Source organism: Denticeps clupeoides, chromosome 8, assembly GCF_900700375.1.
Source record: "Denticeps clupeoides chromosome 8, fDenClu1.1, whole genome shotgun sequence".
In the NCBI taxonomy this organism is placed as follows: domain Eukaryota; kingdom Metazoa; phylum Chordata; class Actinopteri; order Clupeiformes; family Denticipitidae; genus Denticeps; species Denticeps clupeoides.
In genome coordinates, this window is record NC_041714.1 from 22,803,722 (window position 1) to 22,822,633 (window position 18,912).

The 18,912-nt window shown below is 47.6% G+C and overlaps 1 protein-coding gene across 5 annotated transcripts in view; it reads left to right on the forward strand.

Annotated features, from left to right (window-relative positions):
- Nucleotides 1-18,912, forward strand: part of LOC114795420 (thyroid hormone receptor alpha-B) — a 40,690-nt gene that overhangs the window by 13,576 nt on the left and 8,202 nt on the right. The window contains exons 3-5 of one of the 5 annotated variants that reach the window (XM_028988657.1): nt 5,355-5,436; nt 13,072-13,307; nt 18,619-18,680. In XM_028988657.1, coding sequence (XP_028844490.1) covers nt 13,252-13,307; nt 18,619-18,680 — 118 coding nt within the window. In that variant the 5' untranslated portion in view covers nt 5,355-5,436; nt 13,072-13,251. Of the gene's footprint in view, nt 1-5,354; nt 5,437-13,071; nt 13,308-15,048; nt 15,256-15,404; nt 15,410-17,359; nt 17,784-18,618; nt 18,681-18,912 lie in introns of those variants that run through there. The other 4 variants (XM_028988661.1, XM_028988658.1, XM_028988662.1 and 1 more) reach the window with 4 other exon arrangements.

Consider the following 18,912-nt stretch of genomic DNA (forward strand, 5'->3'; position numbering starts at 1 on the left):
TGGTGTGTATGCACCTGTCACATGAGCCATGAGACCTGTCAGTGTGTGTGTCAGTGTGTGCATGTGTGTGTGTGATCTCTTATTAAAATTAAGATTATGTGCATCGTAACCGTCCCCCTGCAGACATCGTGAAGCGGTTTCTCCTCAGCGCTGTCTGTGTGTGTGTGTGTGTGTGTGTGTTTGTGTGTATATATATAACCATGTATGTCTGTATATATATATGATGTATATATATGTATATATATCTCTGTCTGATGGGTTCTTTTCGGACGTTCCGGATTCCGGCTGTGGTTTTCCCAGCTATGGAGCTGGGAAGCGTCAGCATCTGGCGTCCCCTCAGCCGGCGGGGACCCGGCCAATGTTGACACTTGGCGCAGTCGGCGCCGGGGTTCTGTTCTTCTGCCAACGTGTGCTGCTGTACTGGTTATCTGTGGACTTCTGAAGATCAGCTGTGTGATTTGCTCTGTGTGTCTCTTCAAACAAAACCTCCTTCACTCCTGTGTGCTCCACACCGAGCGTGTGTGTGTGTGTGTGTGTGTGTGTGTGTGTGTGTGTGTGTCCTGCTCCTACATGTGACAGCGGGGTCACATGCCACACACAGTGGCCGGGGCAGAACGGGGGGATAAACGGGTCCGTGGTGGTCAGCAGCGCCCTGCGGCCACGCGTTCCTGAACCTGACAGACCCTGGGAGCATGTGGACACGCCCTTTTTTGTGCACACTTTCCTGCACATTTTGCTGTGTGTGGATGAATTGTTTATATGTGTAACAAGGTGAGTTTGGCCTTTTTTGAGGATCAAGTTTAAGAAAACAGTTGCCTGTAACCGTCTGCAGATAGAAGTGTGTATGTGCGTGTGTGTGTGTGTGTGTGTGTCTTTAGTCCGTCCATTAGCACAGAATCTGAAACGGGGGCCACGCCAGGGTGCGAGTGAACAGAAGCAGCTTTATGACACGCCCTTCACAAGAGACCTTTTGTGTGTTTGGGGACTCCCGAGATCCGTCCTGATGCGTCCGCACCGGCGACCGGGCCCTTCCTCCCATCCGTCCTCCTCAGCAGAAGCCGATGTGAAGAAATTCAGGAAGGGTGGGGCAGTAGCAACAGCGCTGTGTGTTTCTAAAGCCCCCCAGGGACCAATAACCCCCTGACCCCTCGCTTCCATCTGACAAAAACATCAGAGGAAATCCAGTGCTTTCAGGTGGGAGCGTTCGGAGGTCAGGGGTCAAGTGGTTTTATTAACACCAGGCATGATAAACATAAACACACCTACATCCCCCTGAGAGAGCCAGAGGGTGTGTGTGTGTGTGTGTGTGTGTGTGTGTGTCTTCAACCCTCCAGTCTTCATATACGCCCCTTTTTTATTTCTCTCCAGATCTGTTCTAATTCCTCTTCGCTTCTAAGACTGATGAATATTTGAACAAAGCGTCCAAGTTCCTGTGAGGAGCCAGTCGGGGGCTTTTTTATTCATTTATTCATTCGCCTTTTTTGTTTGTTTGTTTAGGCTTTGGTTTGTTGATTTACTTTGTTTATGAGTTTTTTTTGTGTTTGTATTTAGTTTTTGTTTGAATTTGACTTGTTTTATTTGGTTAGTGTTTTGTTTTTTTTTCGGTTTAGTTTTTTTTTGTTTGCAGATTTAGTTTGTTTTCACTGTATTTTGTTTTTTTTATTTAGTCTTTGTTTGAATTTGACTTGTTTTATTTGGTTAGTGTTTTGTTTTTTTCGGTTTAGTTTTTTTTGTTTGCAGATTTAGTTTGTTTTCACTGTATTTTGTTTTTTTTATTTAGTCTTTGTTTGAATTTGACTTGTTTTATTTGGTTAGTGTTGTTTTTTTTTCGGTTTTAGTTTTTTTTTGTTTGCAGATTTAGTTTGTTTTCACTGTATTTTGTTTTTTTTATTTAGTCTTTGTTTGAATTTGACTTGTTTTATTTGGTTAGTGTTGTTTTTTTTTCGGTTTTAGTTTTTTGTTTGTTTGCAGATTTAGTTTGTTTTCACAGTATTTTTTTTATTTAGTTTTTTTTTTCATTTGACTTGTTTTTATTCTGTTTAGGTTTTGGTTTGTTGCTCTGCTTTTCTTTGGTTTAGTTTATTGTAGTTTTTTATTTTGATTTTGTTTTCAGTCTATTTATTGGCAACAAACTCGCTTGCTTTCCCTTTCCAAAGTCTTCTTCAACAGACTCTCGCATTATTCTGGGTTAAAACGTGTGTATTACCTGGGGATTTTATCCTTGTCTTAACCTCCTGACCCCCACCCCATGATGTTCCACATCACGTGCTTAGAGGTCAAGAACAAACTGTTCAAGAAACACAAACCCGGTTCAGAGAATTCCTGTCTCTAGCTGCGGAGCCCGTCCCTCCATTGCTGTTACGTACAGAACATCTGCATTCATGCACAACAACTTTCTGTGTCTTTCTGTGGTACTACGGTTCTCCTCCGTACTTCATGCTAATGAAGCCCCCCTCTGCTGGTCCGTGTGTCCAGGGCCTGGCTGGACACTCGTTAATCTTCATCTGACAGGCCCTCCTGCATTGTTCAGCGGCGTGTGTCCCATCGCGTCCTCCCAGCTGTGTGGCCTGTGGTTAGTGGAGCCCTCTGTCTGTCCGTCTCTCGTGTTGGATTGCGGACTGAATGGACCCTTTCAGCGCGGGCTGACGGAGCGCTGGCCGCGCCGTGACTCCGGCTGGCGTTGGCTGCGGACACCGCCGGAATGAGTGTGTGTTTTGGGCCGCCTCTGGTCAAGTGCGGGTCATGCTGAGTGTGTGCAGACAGAACGTCGATTGGGCTGCGCTGTGGTGAGTGAGGGTGAGTGTGTGAGTGTGTGTGTGCTCTGGCCAGGTATGCATGTTCTGAGATGTTCTTTATCTGTGCTGAGATCGCTCTGGTGTTCTGTCCCCTGGGGTTCTGCAGGGTTCTACAGGCTGGGGCTGTATTTTCATTTGCAGGAGTCATGGTGACATTCTTTGGCTCATGTGCTGAGAGAACCGTGTCCACTGAGACACATGATGCAACATTGTGTGCAACGCTGCAGATCAAAAGCCCCTTCAGTGCATCATATGTGTATTTATGAAATATTAATTGTGCATGTGCTTCTCTTTTTATCCATTTCTGTTATTCTGTTCTATAACTCATTGCTGCTATCAGCCATTGCCATTACGGTGCTGCAGCCTGCAGAACCTCCAGCCTTCCAGCCGGGCAGCCGGGTGGATGTGTTTGGCTGTGGATGTTAAGCCTCTGACGGCCGAACGCTTCTGCTGATCAAAGTCCATGCCCTGGCCTTTGATGATTCTGAATCGGTTCTCCACGCTGGTTCTGCTCGCGGCCTCCCTCTCCCTCATCTGAGGAACAGCCACAGTCAAGCAGGATATTTGTTGGGTTGATTGATCATATGCAACAGGAAACAAGTCATTTGGCCAGTTTTGAACGATCAATAGACTAATAATAATAACAACAAGGTTTGTGATTGTCTGTGGCTTTGGTCATGGTGACGTTCTAGTTTGGACGTGACATGACAAATTAAAATGGACTCAGAAGCACTTTGAATACCTCGCTGTTCTCGTAATTTTAATCCGTTCCCGTAGATTTCATGTCACAGTCTGAGGATCTGAGCCTAAATTCTCAGTTTTTTTGTTTAGGATACATGCAGCACTGTGTGTGTGTGTGTGTGTGTGTGTGTGTGTGTGTGTGTGGAAAGTGGCATGTATCCTGGATCAGTAGATGCCTGAATAAAGCTGTGAGTGTGTCGATATATAAATGCTGATCGGCCGCGTTTACCAGGCTGAAGACCCGCACCAAGAAATACACGGTCTCATAAGTTATAAATCAGTTACAGATTCTGATCATAATCCGTTCGAGATGCCGATAACAATCAAATATAAATCGTTTTTCAATGCTGGTAAAAATAAGATGCAGATAATAATCCGCTATAAATTACATTTAGATACTGATAATACTGAAGTTATAATTCAGTTATAGAAGCTGATGAAAGTTAGTTATGAATCAGGTCTAGAACTCAGACGTAAATACATCTCACAGTGAGTGAGAGTGTTCGTTACCAACAAACACTAATTAAGAGACTCCGGGGGGTCACGGCCAGCATTCATTATCACAGGAAACGACCTTATAGCGTCTTCGTTCAGTCAGCGGGTCCAAGTGTCCTGACTAATTACTCCTCTCTGCCTGGAGGGAGAGGAATTTGTCCTCCCCGTCTCGCTGACAAAGGCATTATTCAGAGGGCTGGTTTTAGGCATTAGGCTCCCAAAAATAGCCCAGCGGCCAGAACGGCTCGCCGAGACACAACAACACACAACATCCATCATTAGTGCAGGAATTCTGCCCGTTCCCTTTCCTTCAAGCTGCGGGCGTGGCTCCACATTGAGTTGAAGGTTCAGGTAACAGTGTGTGTGTGTGTTGGTTGGAGCCCCTGAACCCCCACGCCGCCGTGTGTAGTTCTCACAGTTGACATTTGACCCCTTCCTAATCACACACATTATCCAGGGGCTCGGCCCACCTACAGCACCGCGCTGAGACTCACCGCAGGCTCCGCCCCTCCCTCAACACATGGCTGTGTTTAGAGTTTTCCGCTTTTCACAAAAGGCGCGGATTAATTTAATGACCGAAAAAAACCAGACAAGAGAAGCGTGAAGCGCAGCAGAAGTCCAGCTGAAAGATGACATAATGAGATTTCCCAGACGAACCTCCTAATACGCGCCTGCGGGTGTGATGATAGAAGGATGAATTTAACACAGCAATTAAATCGTATTTAATCTTCCGACATCAAGATTAAGATTATTGTGGTATCATGGACTGGCCGCCGTTGGTGTCGCAGTATCATGTGGCTTCTAGTGGGTACTAGAGCTGGGCAATATGGCCTAAAGACAAAACAAAATTGATTTACAGTTTTAATCAATTTCCCCCTCAAAATCAAACTACAGAGGACGTATAAATTGCGCTTTGTTTAACTTTGGATGTCGTGCCGGTGTTGGGGCTGTTGGTGCCGGTGCTGTGTGCCCGTGTGGAACCGTGTAGAATTGCACATCGCATTAGTTCTAAAAGAAGTAATAAAATAGACGCAATAGTAATAAACACATCGTTCTGAACTGCACATTTCAGTTTAGCGATAAAATTAAAAGTTCTTATAATTCTTTTCCTGCCACAAATTCAGCGCACTAGGGCCTGTAGATGTGCGTGTTAGTTTTAGTAAGACGTGTCGAACGCTTTTGGCCGGTTATGGTTCCCTCGTGCTTGAGGTGTGTTGGGGTGCAGATGGGAACTCGTCCTCTCGGGTTGAGTCCCGGTTAGGCTTCCGCCCGCCGAGCTCTTGCCGCACCGCTTCTGAACGCTTGTCTGTTTATTTCCCGCAGGAGCGCGGCCAGAAGCCCCCGTCGGTCTGGAGAATCCATTAGCTGCCCCCCACGACGCCCCCACAGACACAGAGGGACTCTGGTAGGTCGATGATGTTCTAATATAACGTACATGTATGGTTATGTATGCGTGTGTCTATAAGCCCCACTGGATCACATGACCCACGTGACCCACAGACCGCCGACAGATGGGGTCTCATGCGCCGTTTTATATCATCTCCCTTTCCGGTTCCATCTGCTGCGAGCATTGTGGCTTCATTACTCTCAACGATCCAGTCCAGTTACAGAACGTTCCTATAATTCCAGTCTTCTTATCCTGACCGCAGCTGCCAAGTGGTACCGATGTCCGTATTCCACGTTTACTCTGTGACTCCTCCCACTCCGTCTGATCACGGCGTGTTATCAGATGTGTGACTCCTCCCACTCCGTCTGATCTCAACGTGTTATCAGCTGTGTGACTCCTCCCACTCCGTCTGATCACGGCAGGTTATCGTCTCGTGCCGCTGTTTAAATATGCAGCGCCAGGTCAGAGTGGGAAGAGGAGATACCGCCGTGGCACCTGCTCTGTCGCGGTGGGCCGAGTGTGTAGAGCGTGCGCCGGGGAGGGGCGATGCGGTAATCCGGCCATAATCCCGTACTTTGCCGGAGCGAGTGGGGTTACTGATCCCCAACCCGCGTTCCTGACCGCTGTTGTGCTTTTAAAACCACAGTCACAGGTGACGTTCTGGCTGTACCGGAATACTGAGTAGGAACCAGAATGCCATTTACAGCATTAACCAGGCGTCCAGTAGTTACAGGGACAGTCCCCCCCTGGAGACACTCAGGGTTAAGTGTCTTGCTCAGGGACACGATGGTAGTAAGTGGGGTTTGAACCTGGGACTTCTGGTTCACAGGCGAGTGTGTTACCCGCTAGGCTACTACCACCCTATGTGGGGCTAATGCTCCTCCAGGGGGGGAGTGCAGCAGGTTCGTCTGTTTTCTGTCTGTTCCATTTCTTATTAAAAAACGTTCCTCTAGAATATTCCACGGAACATCGGAACCTCGGCGTCGCTTCGGCCTGCTGTCATGGAAAAGAAAGCAGAACCAGACGTGAGACCTGAAGTGTGTTTTCAGGCATCGGGGGGCTCACATTCAGGGGTTAGTGGGTGTGCGCTCTTAACACCTCATAAATCCACACGCTCCAGAAAGCAGCACATACACAGGAAGTGATGTCTGCAGCACCAGGATGGGCCCCCTCGTCTTCTCAAGGTTCCTGAGGTTTCCTCCTCTAACGGGGTGTGTGTGAGTGTGAGTGTGAAGAACTTGAGCAACAGAACATCATTTTAGAGTTTGGAAGATGTTTTATGTGGAGCTCCTCTGACTCCCGTATATATGTATATTTTTACTGTGGTTTTATGGGCGGTTAAAGGTGCTGTAACACCGAGTATGAAGGAAGACCTGACGTATTTGGAGGCTGGTTCTGAATCGACCAGCCTCTGCTTTTACTTTCACCTCACGACTGCAGCCGTGATTCATTCCCTCACTCACTCACACTGCTGTGCATGTGAAGAATTCACTGAACTTCAAACCAAACAAAGGCCTGAAGATCTGTGACAAGGTTGCTCCTTTCTTTCCAAATATGTACTGTCACATAGAGGTTCCACACCTGATGCCTCTGGAACATTCTCTGAACATTCTCCATGTGCTTTGAAGCAGCAGGGGCTGGATAGGGCCTTTAAAGGCACCTCAGCGATGTGCAGCAGGTTGTTCTGCCTCTCTGTAGATCATCCTAGTGGATCTATCATGCCATCCAATGGATGGAGGATGGAGATTGTCGTCAGTGACACCAGGGCAAAAGATATTAACCCAACATATGGGCTCCCTGGGAGTGTGGAGGGTGTGGCCCACAAATTGACCTCCATAGCCAGATGAGCTAGCACCGGCGCCCTAAACCAAACCCTAAACCCGACCTTAGTAACCAAAAAAAATCTTATTTTTATTCTTGTAATAAAATCTTGATCCTCTGTGGAAGTTGGATATTGGTACATCCTAAGACATAAATGAAACAATGAACACACACACACACACAGAACATGCATTTACACGTCAAGAGCTGCATGAGTGTCTACAGCACACACGTTTAAAACACTCTTCCCACTAACATACAGCCCCTCCCTTAAAGAAAGAACAGAATGTACAGAGCAGCTCCTCCAATCAGAACATGTGTGCTGTGTACGTGGTAAAATGTACTCTTCTCCTTCACCGTCATGACGGATGAAGAGTAATCTGACCAGAGAGCGCCTCCCATCGTCCTCAGCGCGTCTGTTAGTCCTCGTCTGTGTGAAGGTCTTTCGTGTGGAATGTATGGGGATGTGATGTAAGTAGAGGATATGCGGTGGGACACGCCCAGTTTGGAGACCTGTCAGCGCTCCGCCATCACCACCATGGCAGCGGAACATGAACATGTGGGGGCGTGTTTGGGGCGTGTACGCGTCCTACCCAATGGCTGCGACACACACTCCTACAAATGAACTGCTGAAAAAGATAAAGTGTGAAGAGGTCAGAGGTCATTGCATGGTCAGTTTTTGCCATCTTTCCCCCTCCACATGCTTGAACTGGTGCTGTGCTGACATGACGCTTTAATAAATGTTGTTTTTCATGGTTGAATAATTTTTCTTTGCACTTTTGTCATTTTTTGAACATATTGAAACAAAGGAAAAAATAATTTTAATACTATTGTGTGATGTGCTGTGTGTGAGAGGAGGGGCTCCTCATTAGATCAATTCCTGTTCTAATGTTCCAGTGTTGAGTCAAATGGTTGTGTGACACCATATGGCTATGCCAATACACACACACACACACACACACAGGCACACACAGCAGCAGTAAATGATGTCATACTCTGCACTGCACGCCGGCTGCCAGTGAAAGCGGTGTGTGTGTGTGTGTGTGTGTGTGTGTGTGCGTGTGTGTGCAGTGGAGCGTGGCACTGGGCACACTCCCAGCAGAGCACCACTATACTGATCAGATGGCGCGCCGTTTCTGTCTCGACTGGCATTTCCTGCCGAGCTCCTCCCACATGACAGGAAATGCATTTAACAGCTGTGATGTAGTGGCCGGCCGGAGCCACGCCCATCTCTCTTCGTCAGCTCACTCTCACTTTTAATCTGTCCTGACTTGTGATTTATGAAGTCGGTGTGCAGTGTGTGTGTGTTCAGTAGGAATTTGTTGTTTCAGCAGTGTAGGATGTTGCTGGTCTACATACACACACACACACACACACACACACATTGTAAATGGAATATGCTGTTTGCCCACTGTTGCCTGCCCAGCTCCTTCCTGAGGAACATGGAAGCGTTGTAGAAGCGTCTTGGTCCGGGTGCAGATGCGTGTTCCAGATGGCGCATGGCAGCTGTAACCAGACCGGCTGCAGATTCCGGGCCGTCGGAAGGACATTAGCTCCGTGCTCCTTCATTAATTCTAATGATTCCTTCAACCAGACAAACACACACACACACTCTGTTTCATTTTCAGAACATCTAACTCTTCACCAAACATGTCCAGGATTTTTGGTTTATTATAACATAAAAAGGTCGAGTTTAGTTAAGCATGTTGCTGACTTGCTGATCCCATGGGAAATAAAGGATTTTTGTTGTGTTCCATTACAACGTCTGGTCAACGTTCCGTTCTGTTCTGGAGAGGAGAATTTGAATATACACAAACGCCAGGCCTCGGCTGGGAAGCCTGATGGCAGCTTCAGGTGGGGCGCCATGTAAATCCGTGTGATGGTGAGTCGGCAGGGTGTGTGATGTCAACATGGCCAGGTGTGTGTCTGTGGATTTGTCTAATGGCCATTCAGATCTGGGAGCCAGGGGGAGCCGGACATTTGCTGTGAGAAAGCCCAGATCCCACAAAGGAGCTTCTGATTGGCCGAACTGAAGATGACACCACCATGTTCGGCCCAGTTCATCTTAATTAAAGTCGTTAGGCTCTTCCTCAGATTAGAACTCATTATGTCCTGTTCCTTCTGCTGAGGACGATGGCACACAAATACAGCAGGGCGTATGACCATTTACAGTCCGGTGACTGTGGAGGCCAGGTCTCCACTTTTTGTTAAGTACAGAACTCCACATGTGTTCATTCATAGTTCTGATGCCTTCAGTGAGAATCTACCAACGTAAATGGCCATGAAAATAAAGAAATGAGAACTTGTGTCCAAACCTTTGGCCTGTACTGTATATACCATTCTTAGGTAGACAGTATATATTCCCAAAATGTCTGATCTGTAGCCAGCATCTTTAGTTTTACTTTTATCTGTAATACACTGGAGGTTCGACTGCTTCTGGCTTTGATGATGATGTTGTGATCAAAGCGGTCATTTTTAATGGTCGTTGGCTCACAGTGGGTCATGTGATGTGTTAGTATTTCAATGCTCCTTTTCTAGGTTTGTAACTGCTTTCCTTTAATGGAATGGGTGACACCAGGACCTCCTGCCGGAAAGGGGGACATTATAGTGACCACGGGCAAAACTGTGTCTATTTGCACGAACATGAAAACACACACACACACACACACGCAAAGAGCATAAAGCTCTGGGTGTGTGTGTGTGTGTGTCGATGCAAATGCCTGCAGGTTAGGTTGTGTGTGTGTGCCTGCATCACAAATCCTCGCAAATTGTTTCCCTCTGTCCTGCCTGTAATCTCTATGCCAGAGGTGCGTTATCATGCTGAACGGGGCTGAATGTCATGGGGTAGTAGCGGCCTAGTGGGTAACACACTCACCTACGAACCAGAAGACCCAGGTTCAAATCCCTCTTACTACCATTGTGTCCCTGAGCAGGACGCTTAACCCTGAGTGTCTCCAGGGGGGGACTGTCCCTGTAACTACTGACTGTAAGTCGCTCTGGATAAGGGCGTCTGGTAAATGTAATGGGGAAATTCTCTTTTAAGATGGCCACAGAACGTTTGTCGAAGCATCTCCACTTTCTGTCATTTTCTGCAGTTTCTGCAACTTTTTCACAGTGGGATCAATGAGGTGGACCACTGCATACCAGGAGCACATCAGCAAATCCGGTTTTTCGTGCTTCCATAAAATACATACGCAGTGCTGTGTGGGTGGGAGATGTCACCTTTCTGTCTTCTCATGCTGACCGCAACTCTTATCCATGAGAAAATCTCCCAGAAACCTTCGGTGAAAATCCCTCCCTCCTGCTCTCCTCCCTCGCATCGCCCCTCTCTCTTTACAAGAGCGACTGTAGCCCGGGCAACGCTACCTTTTAGCTTTCTTCACACACTCGTTCCCTCTCGCACACACACACCGACGGACAATGGGCCTTTTCTCCTCAAGGTCTCTGTTTCACTCAGTCTGTCCCTTTGATCGCACACACACACCTCGACACTACCGTCCCCCCGTCCCCGCAGAACATCGTTACAGTAATGAAGTCTTACGAACAGGACGTGTGCGGCGAGAAGCGAGCAGATAGACGCTTCATCGGCTGAAAATGAGTGCAAGGTGAGGGAGGCCGGAAGGAAGGAGGGATGGAGTGGCCACGCCCACAAGCTCACACCACACCTCATTATGGTATAGCTGCTGCCGCCGCAGCTGTGCGTGTGAGTGTGTGTGGCAGGTGTGTGGGGGCTCATTATGGAGGTGTTCGTGACATGCAGTGAATAGAGGAGGTGACGGCCACCCAGGGGTGCTTGTGGGAGAAAGTGAGAAGGTGTGCGTGTGTATTTCCTGAGAAGGTTTAAAATGTATTTTTGGTATTTGTGTGTGTGTTCGTCTGTCCTATATTATTAATCCTGAAGCGTTCATTAAAGTCCTGTATGAAATATGTCCCACCATCAGGAGGGGAAAACATTATGTGCCCTCTTGTGGTGAAAAGGGAGTAGTGTCGATGCCAACGTTGCCAGGTCTGCTGCACTGCAGGAAGTTATCGCCGCCGTGGGGCGGTGTCCGTAGGTCCCAGTGCAGGAAATGCACGTCCGCGGATCAATCGCAGTTGTTCCGGCATATTGCACCACAGGCATTTTCACATCTGTTTAGGACGCATGCACGCATCCCACATACCTGCCTGGCAAAACCACACATGTGCTCCACATGAGTCCCCTGGCCGTAACCGATGTTCTACTCATTCCCCTCGTCCCCCACTCCTCTCCTCCCCTCTTAGCAGTAAAAGCAGGTTTATAGCTCCTGTTCTGTCCTTGGAAGGTTTATGGCATGTGTGTGTGTGTGTGTGTGTGTGTGTGTGTGGTGTGTGTGTGTGTGTGTGTGTGTGTGTGTGTCTTTTGACCTTGGCCGCCAGCCTAGCTGTGGCAGAAAGTGAGTGATGAGGGAAAGGAAGGCGGGTTTTGCTGTAAATGTTCCAGTCCAGTTGCCCCCGACTTTGTCACATTGTCCAGAGGTTGAGAGAAGAGGTGTCTCAACACGACATATACAGTACAAACAATACAGATGTAAAACGAGTTAATATTACGGGCTGGTGGGTAAAACACTCGCCTGCAAAGTCCCGGGTTCAAACCCCACTTACTAACATCGTGTCCCTGAGCAGGACACTGAGGCTGTACGGCGCTCTGGATAAGGACGTCCGGTAAATGCCGTAAATGTTGAGGTGTATTAGTGAAGTAACTACCAGCACAGGAGCTACTGTTTCACTGAGTGTGTGTGTGGGTCTGGCCTTGCGAGTAACTCAGAACTGTGGGATTTGTCCATCTCTGGGGGACACTGGAAGGGCAGGAGACACGTGTGCAGTGGACACAGGGACAGGAAGCGAAAACCGCAGCAGACGGCTCTGGTTTCCCTTGATACACACACACACACACACATGGGAGGGAGGGAGGTATGTGTGTGATGAAGGGAACGACAGAAAGAACGTGAATTACAAGCATCTTTTTGCAGAAGGACTGTTTCTGATAAAAATCATAAATAATTGATGCATTCAATTACGCAACATTTAAATGAAATGAATTTGTTGTCTTGTTTGGGTGCTAGTGGCGCTCACTGTTGTGATTTAATTTCTAATAGACTTTCATGATAGAGGTTTTGAACAGAAAAATGCTTATATAGACTATACTATAGACTATACTATATACTATGCTGTATAAGTTGAAGTTTAACTCATTTCAGCTACAGACATGTTAGACAGAACAGACAACGTTTCTCGGGAAACATCTAAACAACGTTACATACTGACATAAAGTGACCGTGTGACACAGACAAACCAGCTACATAAAGTACAAACAGGGGACACAGACAGTGCAAAGTGAAACTGAAGTGATTGTGAGACACTACAGCACAGCACACGGTGACACAGTGAAACGTGTTCTCTGTATTTAACCGTCACCCATGGTGGGCACCATGACAGGCGCAGGTTGGTGTTGTTGGTGTGATGTGATAATACATGATCTGGCTATGTTCCCACATAATGTCTGGTGGAGAGGATGTTCAGGAATTCGGCCCTGAATTTAAAGAAATTAAAATGTAATAAAGCAACATACTGTAAATATCTTTTTTTTTACAGTCACAAATAAAAACCCAGTTAGAACGTACTTTTGCGTTGTCTTTGAGGTCTCAACACATATGCCTGGATCTGTCAGAGCGGGCGCCCAGTTTCCCACCAGGAAAGTTCTCAGGCGTTTAACTCTCGAGATCATGTGATCTGCTTTTGGGAAACGCTGTGACAGGTAGAGTATTCCAGAAATCATTCCTGACGCTGGTACTTGTTCCTCTCCACCTGCAGCGCCGCCTCATCGCTCCGCCTTCGCTGTGGGAGGCGATCTGGTGACATCATCAGGGTGGGCAGCGCCTGGGCGCTGTGATGGCTGACTGACTGCTCGTACCCGGCGAATGACAGGCCTGCATCTGAGGGTGGGGCCCGCCTCAGTCTCACGTGATTGGCTGCTGAATGGAATGAAGGTGAATGGAACACATGCCAAAGGAGCAGGACCCTAACCAGTCAGAAGGAGAAGAGAAACGGTGAGCCACGCCCGTTTATCACATCTTCCCCAATGCCCACCCATCACACCTACAATAAATTACAAATGGCTCTTCTTCCCTCACACAGCCACGTTGCAGCTTGTGTGCTTGATGCACATTGATCTGCATTATTCATAATTCCCAGAAACCACAAAAACACACACACACACACACACACACACACACATTCAGATGGTTCATCTTGTGCATGTACGTTGGTGGTATGTACGTTGTGTGTGTCTGTGTGTGTGTCTGTGTCTGTGTGTATATTGTGTGTGTGTGTGTGTGTGTGTGTCACTGCCCCTGGGCAGCTGCTTTATTTAGATGATCTCATGTCGCTGTTCCACAGTCCTGCCCCACCGGCTCTCCTCACCCTGCTCTCCTCCATCATCTCCATCCCTTCTCATCAGTCCCCATAATCTCATATTTCTTGTGTCTGCTCTGTCCTCTGTCCCTTGGTTTTTCTCTACATGTAATTTGACACATAGGGACACACACATTTTCTCTCTCAGACACTCACACACACACATTATGGGCTGTGCTCTGTGTGTGTGTTGAAAGTTCTCTGGTATTTACTGTTGCATTTCTCTGATGATGATCAGATACCAGATGAAAGGCTGCCACACACACCTGCCAACGTCAGTAGACATGAGACAGTTTTACAAATCGGTACTAAACAATATGTGAGCCACAAGAACCATGTGATCACCGAGTCATATGGGAGGTGGTAGTAGCCTTGTGGGTAAAACAGACACCTAGCAGAAGACCAAAGACCCAGGTTCAAACCCCACTTACTACCATCGTGTCCCTGAGCAGGACACTTAACCCTGAGTGTCTCCAGGGGGGGACAGTCCCTGTAACTACCGATTGTCCCTGTAGCTACGCTCTGGACAAATGCCATAAATGTAAACAAGTCATGTGACCTGCTTCCTGGGATGAAGAGGAAGAACAAGATGTTCACTCAGTGTGATGGAGGGAGGACAGAGAGGGGAAGGTGAAATGAGGCCATAACTGGGTTTAGTGTGTGTGTGTGTGTGTGTGTTTTACACAGAGAGATAGAGTGTAAAGAGAACACACACAGCCCAGTGTATGTGACAATGTTTCTCATGATGGAGGGAGCACTCGTGTGTGTGTGTGTGTGTGTGTGTGTGTGTGTGTGTGTGTGTGTGTGAGTGTGGCAGGCAGATCAGATTCGATCGCTCCCTTCATGCTGTGTTGATGTCACATGTGCGCTGCGCCAGGACACATTTAGCTCAGCTCCCAAATAAAACCCACTCAGAGGGGATTACACGAGGAAACAGGGAATAAACCGTCAGACAAATAAGAAACTCTTATATGGGGGATTTTGGGATGTGTGTGTGTGTGTGTGTGTGTGTGTGTGTGTGTTTCATGTCTGCGCTGCTGTCATATTGCTTGTGGTAAATAATGTAAAACCGAAGGGAATAAACTGAAGTTCATTTTGGGCGACTGCATGTCACTGACTCTATTCCCAATGAGTTATTTTTAGGTAAAGTTCCCTGGGGGTGTGTCATCCACACACACACACACACACACACACACACACACGCTGCTAGATTACAAAGTGACACACAAGCCCAGTGAACCAATCAGAGATGAGAATCGAGATTATTACTGGAACACAGACAGAATGTGTGTGTGTGTGTGTGTGTGTGTGTGTGTGTGTGTGTGTGTGTTAGATTTATTTTTTAAAACGTAAGATTTCAAAGTGAATACTGGGGGAGGCTCAAGAGGACTCTTATGCAAGAGTGTGCGCGCGCGAGTGTGTGTGTGTGCGCGCACGCGCCTGTGCGCATGTTCATGCTTGCAGTGTCTCAGTGACGGGGCGGTGTGTGTTCAGTGCTTTCTGAGCTTCTGTGGATAGGAGTGTGTTGCACTGCAGCTGTGATCCTTTGGAGATGCACATCTTACCTCCACACTGTGTTATCAGGTTAGAACTACCTGTCTGTCTGTCTGTCTGTCTTGTATACACACATTACCTCTACACTGTGTTATCAGGTTAGAACTACCTGTCTGTCTGTCTGTCTGTCTGTCTGTCTGTCTGTCTGTCTTGTATACACATTACCTCCACACTGTGTTATCAGGTTAGAACTACCTGTCTGTCTGTCTGTCTGTCTGTCTGTCTTGTATACACACATTACCTCCACACTGTGTTATCAGGTTAGAACTACCTGTCTGTCTGTCTGTCTGTCTGTCTTGTATACACATTACCTCCACACTGTGTTATCAGGTTAGAACTACCTGTCTGTCTGTCTGTCTGTCTGTCTTGTATACACATTACCTCCACACTGTGTTATCAAGTTAGAACTACCTGTCTGTCTGTCTGTCTGTCTGTCTGTCTTGTATACACACATTACCTCCACACTGTGTTATCAGGTTAGAACTACCTGTCTGTCTGTCTGTCTGTCTGTCTTGTATACACATTACCTCCACACTGTGTTATCAGGTTAGAACTACCTGTCTGTCTGTCTGTCTGTCTGTCTGTCTTGTATACACACATTACCTCCACACTGTGTTATCAGGTTAGAACTACCTGTCTGTCTGTCTGTCTGTCTGTCTGTCTGTCTGTCTTGTATACACACATTACCTCCACACTGTGTTATCAGGTTAGAACTACCTGTCTGTCTGTCTGTCTGTCTTGTATACACATCTTACCTCCACACTGTGTTATCAGGTTAGAACTACCTGTCTGTCTGTCTTGTATACACATTACCTCCACACTGTGTTATCAGGTTAGAACTACCTGTCTGTCTGTCTGTCTGTCTGTCTGTCTTGTATACACACATTACCTCCACACTGTGTTATCAGGTTAGAACTACCTGTCTGTCTGTCTGTCTGTCTGTCTGTCTTGTATACACACATTACCTCCACACTGTGTTATCAGGTTAGAACTACCTGTCTGTCTGTCTGTCTGTCTGTCTGTCTGTCTTGTATACACATTACCTCCACACTGTGTTATCAGGTTAGAACTACCTGTCTGTCTGTCTGTCTGTCTGTCTTGTATACACATTACCTCCACACTGTGTTATCAGGTTAGAACTACCTGTCTGTCTGTCTGTCTGTCTGTCTGTCTTGTATACACACATTACCTCCACACTGTGTTATCAGGTTAGAACTACCTGTCTGTCTGTCTGTCTGTCTGTCTTGTATACACACATTACCTCCACACTGTGTTATCAAGTTAGAACTACATAAACTACATTAGAACTTTATTTTGATCTGTCTGCATGCACAGAACTGTCTCACCCTCATGCTGTCTGTGTTCTTGTGACACTGCAGTTTTTTGCATATGTTCGTTTCTATCTGAGCACAGTGCAGTAAAAACCTTATAAACGATGGACTACCTGACTGAGGGGTAAAACTGCAGGTGTTGCCACAAAAATGGTAGCGAGTAGAGCAACAAGCGGCTGGTGTTGGGGGATTTACCGGGAACGAGGGTCTTCTGAGGACAAGTCCAGCCGCGCTGTGTGTGTGCGTGTGTGTGTGTGTGTGGAACATGTGCTGTCGGCTCGATGCTTCATCTGCCGTGATTAATGCGCCGCTGCTTCTGAGCGACGTTTCGCTCCGAGTGATGGAGGCCGAGCGGCGTGACTCCGCCCCGCGTCCTCGGCCTCCTCCCCGCAGGCTCCGGCGGCCAGACTGCCGAAGACAGGAACAGTGGCGGTTCTGTCCTTATTTATTTTTAATCCCGGCCCTTCAGAAAGCGGCCCGCTGTTCTCCGCACAACAACAGTAACCTTATGCCTGTGTGACCGGGAGGCCACAGAGCTGCGCCAGCGCTTGACCAAACCACATGAGACTCATTTGCTTGTTTTTTGACCAGGCCTCTCCTCCGCCCGATGAGATTCGATAAGGTAATTGGAGGCTGATTTTCCGTCCCCATTTAGATTTTTATTGCCATTTATTGGAGCTTTTATTTTGGAATCTCTTCTCCCCACCCTTCTCAGGCCGTGCTTGCTTGCTGCTGGAACATCTGATTCCTGTTGCCATTTAGCCGCGGCTTCTGCAGTAGCGCCATCATGAGGGGTCTGGGGAGGGTGGGAGTTACGTAAGAGCGCCGCGCCGCTCCCGGTGGAGGCTCCAACTGTCGGAGCTTCGCTTTCAGCGTCTGCCAGCTCTGCTGCTCCCGCTGCTGCTGTCAGGACGACTGCTCGTTGCAAGTCCTCCTCTCCCTCTGTTCCTGGAACCTTCATGTCACGTAGGAGGACTGAGATGTACGTCCTGAGATGCCTTCAGAGTAAAGGATGCTGTAGTAACACCTCGTCTGCTTGCTGTTGGTGACCCTCTGAAGTGATGTAAAGTGACGCAACACTCCCCAAATCCAGGCCCATCTGAGACAGCGTTAGAGTCGTCTGGACGTTCTTTTGAAGCAGTTGTGGTTGAAGTTCTCCCCCGATGCTGGAGCCAGACCGAGCTGACCATTTCCACGACATGCTGATTGCAACCATTCCAGGAACAGGTGTTGGTAGAAAACGTGACTCCTTCAGATGACCACTGCGTGCCACTGTGTGCGTGCCCAAATGACACTAATTACAATCACACTGCACTGTAATTAGTGAACCTAGGCAGATCTAAATGTAATTACAATGTATTAACGTCATGTAACGTTGGCTAACAGGGTAAATAGTGTAGCCACACAATGGCCGCTTTGTCTCGCCCGTATCTTGGCTTAACACTCGGGGGGAAGCGTGCAGCAGCGTGAGCTGCAAGTGGATTTTGTTCCATCAGAAACTCGGCCTACGACAGATTCGACTGAAAAAGCGTTTTCCTCGGGTTGCGATCACGCTTTCTTGTTGGGTTGTATTAATACCCAGCGCTGGGCGTGGTTACTAATGCTCACCCATTTGAACTGGTAGTGGGCGTGGTCCTGAGCACGGAGGGAAATAGTGGGAAATGAGAGGAAATGGATGCCGCACTATGCCTGGCCATGAGACAGTATGGGGTCCAAATCTCTCAGAATCGCCTTAGAGAATATTTAGATGAACTTGTAAACTTCTTCTTGTCTGACTTCAGTATAGAAACTAGAACAGAGTGAATAAAAAGATTGTATTCATAGTTGGGGGTCCTAGTGAACCAGAACTGATCACTTCATCCATGGTGACACGTTGTAAGTTGCTCTGGATCAGGCCGTCTGGATCTCGCGCGGTGCAGATCGAGGCCGAGCAGGCGGCTGTTAGCGGGGAGCGGAGAGGAGTTGCTCTCCTGTTGCCGTGACTCTGATTACAACCACAGACCAACTGTAGAACCCGCCGCTCTGATCCCATCTCTCTCAACTTCGCTGTTTCTCTCCACAGGTGGCTCGATGGCCCGAAAAGGAAGAGGAAGAACAGTCAGTGTTCGGTGAAGAGCATGTCCGGTAAGTGTGTGTGTAGTGTAGGGTGTATATTCACATGTGTGTGCACATATCTGTGCATTTTATTGGAATTTACAGCTGTACCAGAAATGTGTATCATGAAGACGACCCACAGAAGATTCTTACCAAACCTGACAGATAGGCAGCTGACCTCCATGTAAATGTTGAAACAGCTGAGCAGGCCCCAGAAATTTCACTGTGATTGGCTAGAATGTTTGGGTTCATGGCTTTCTGT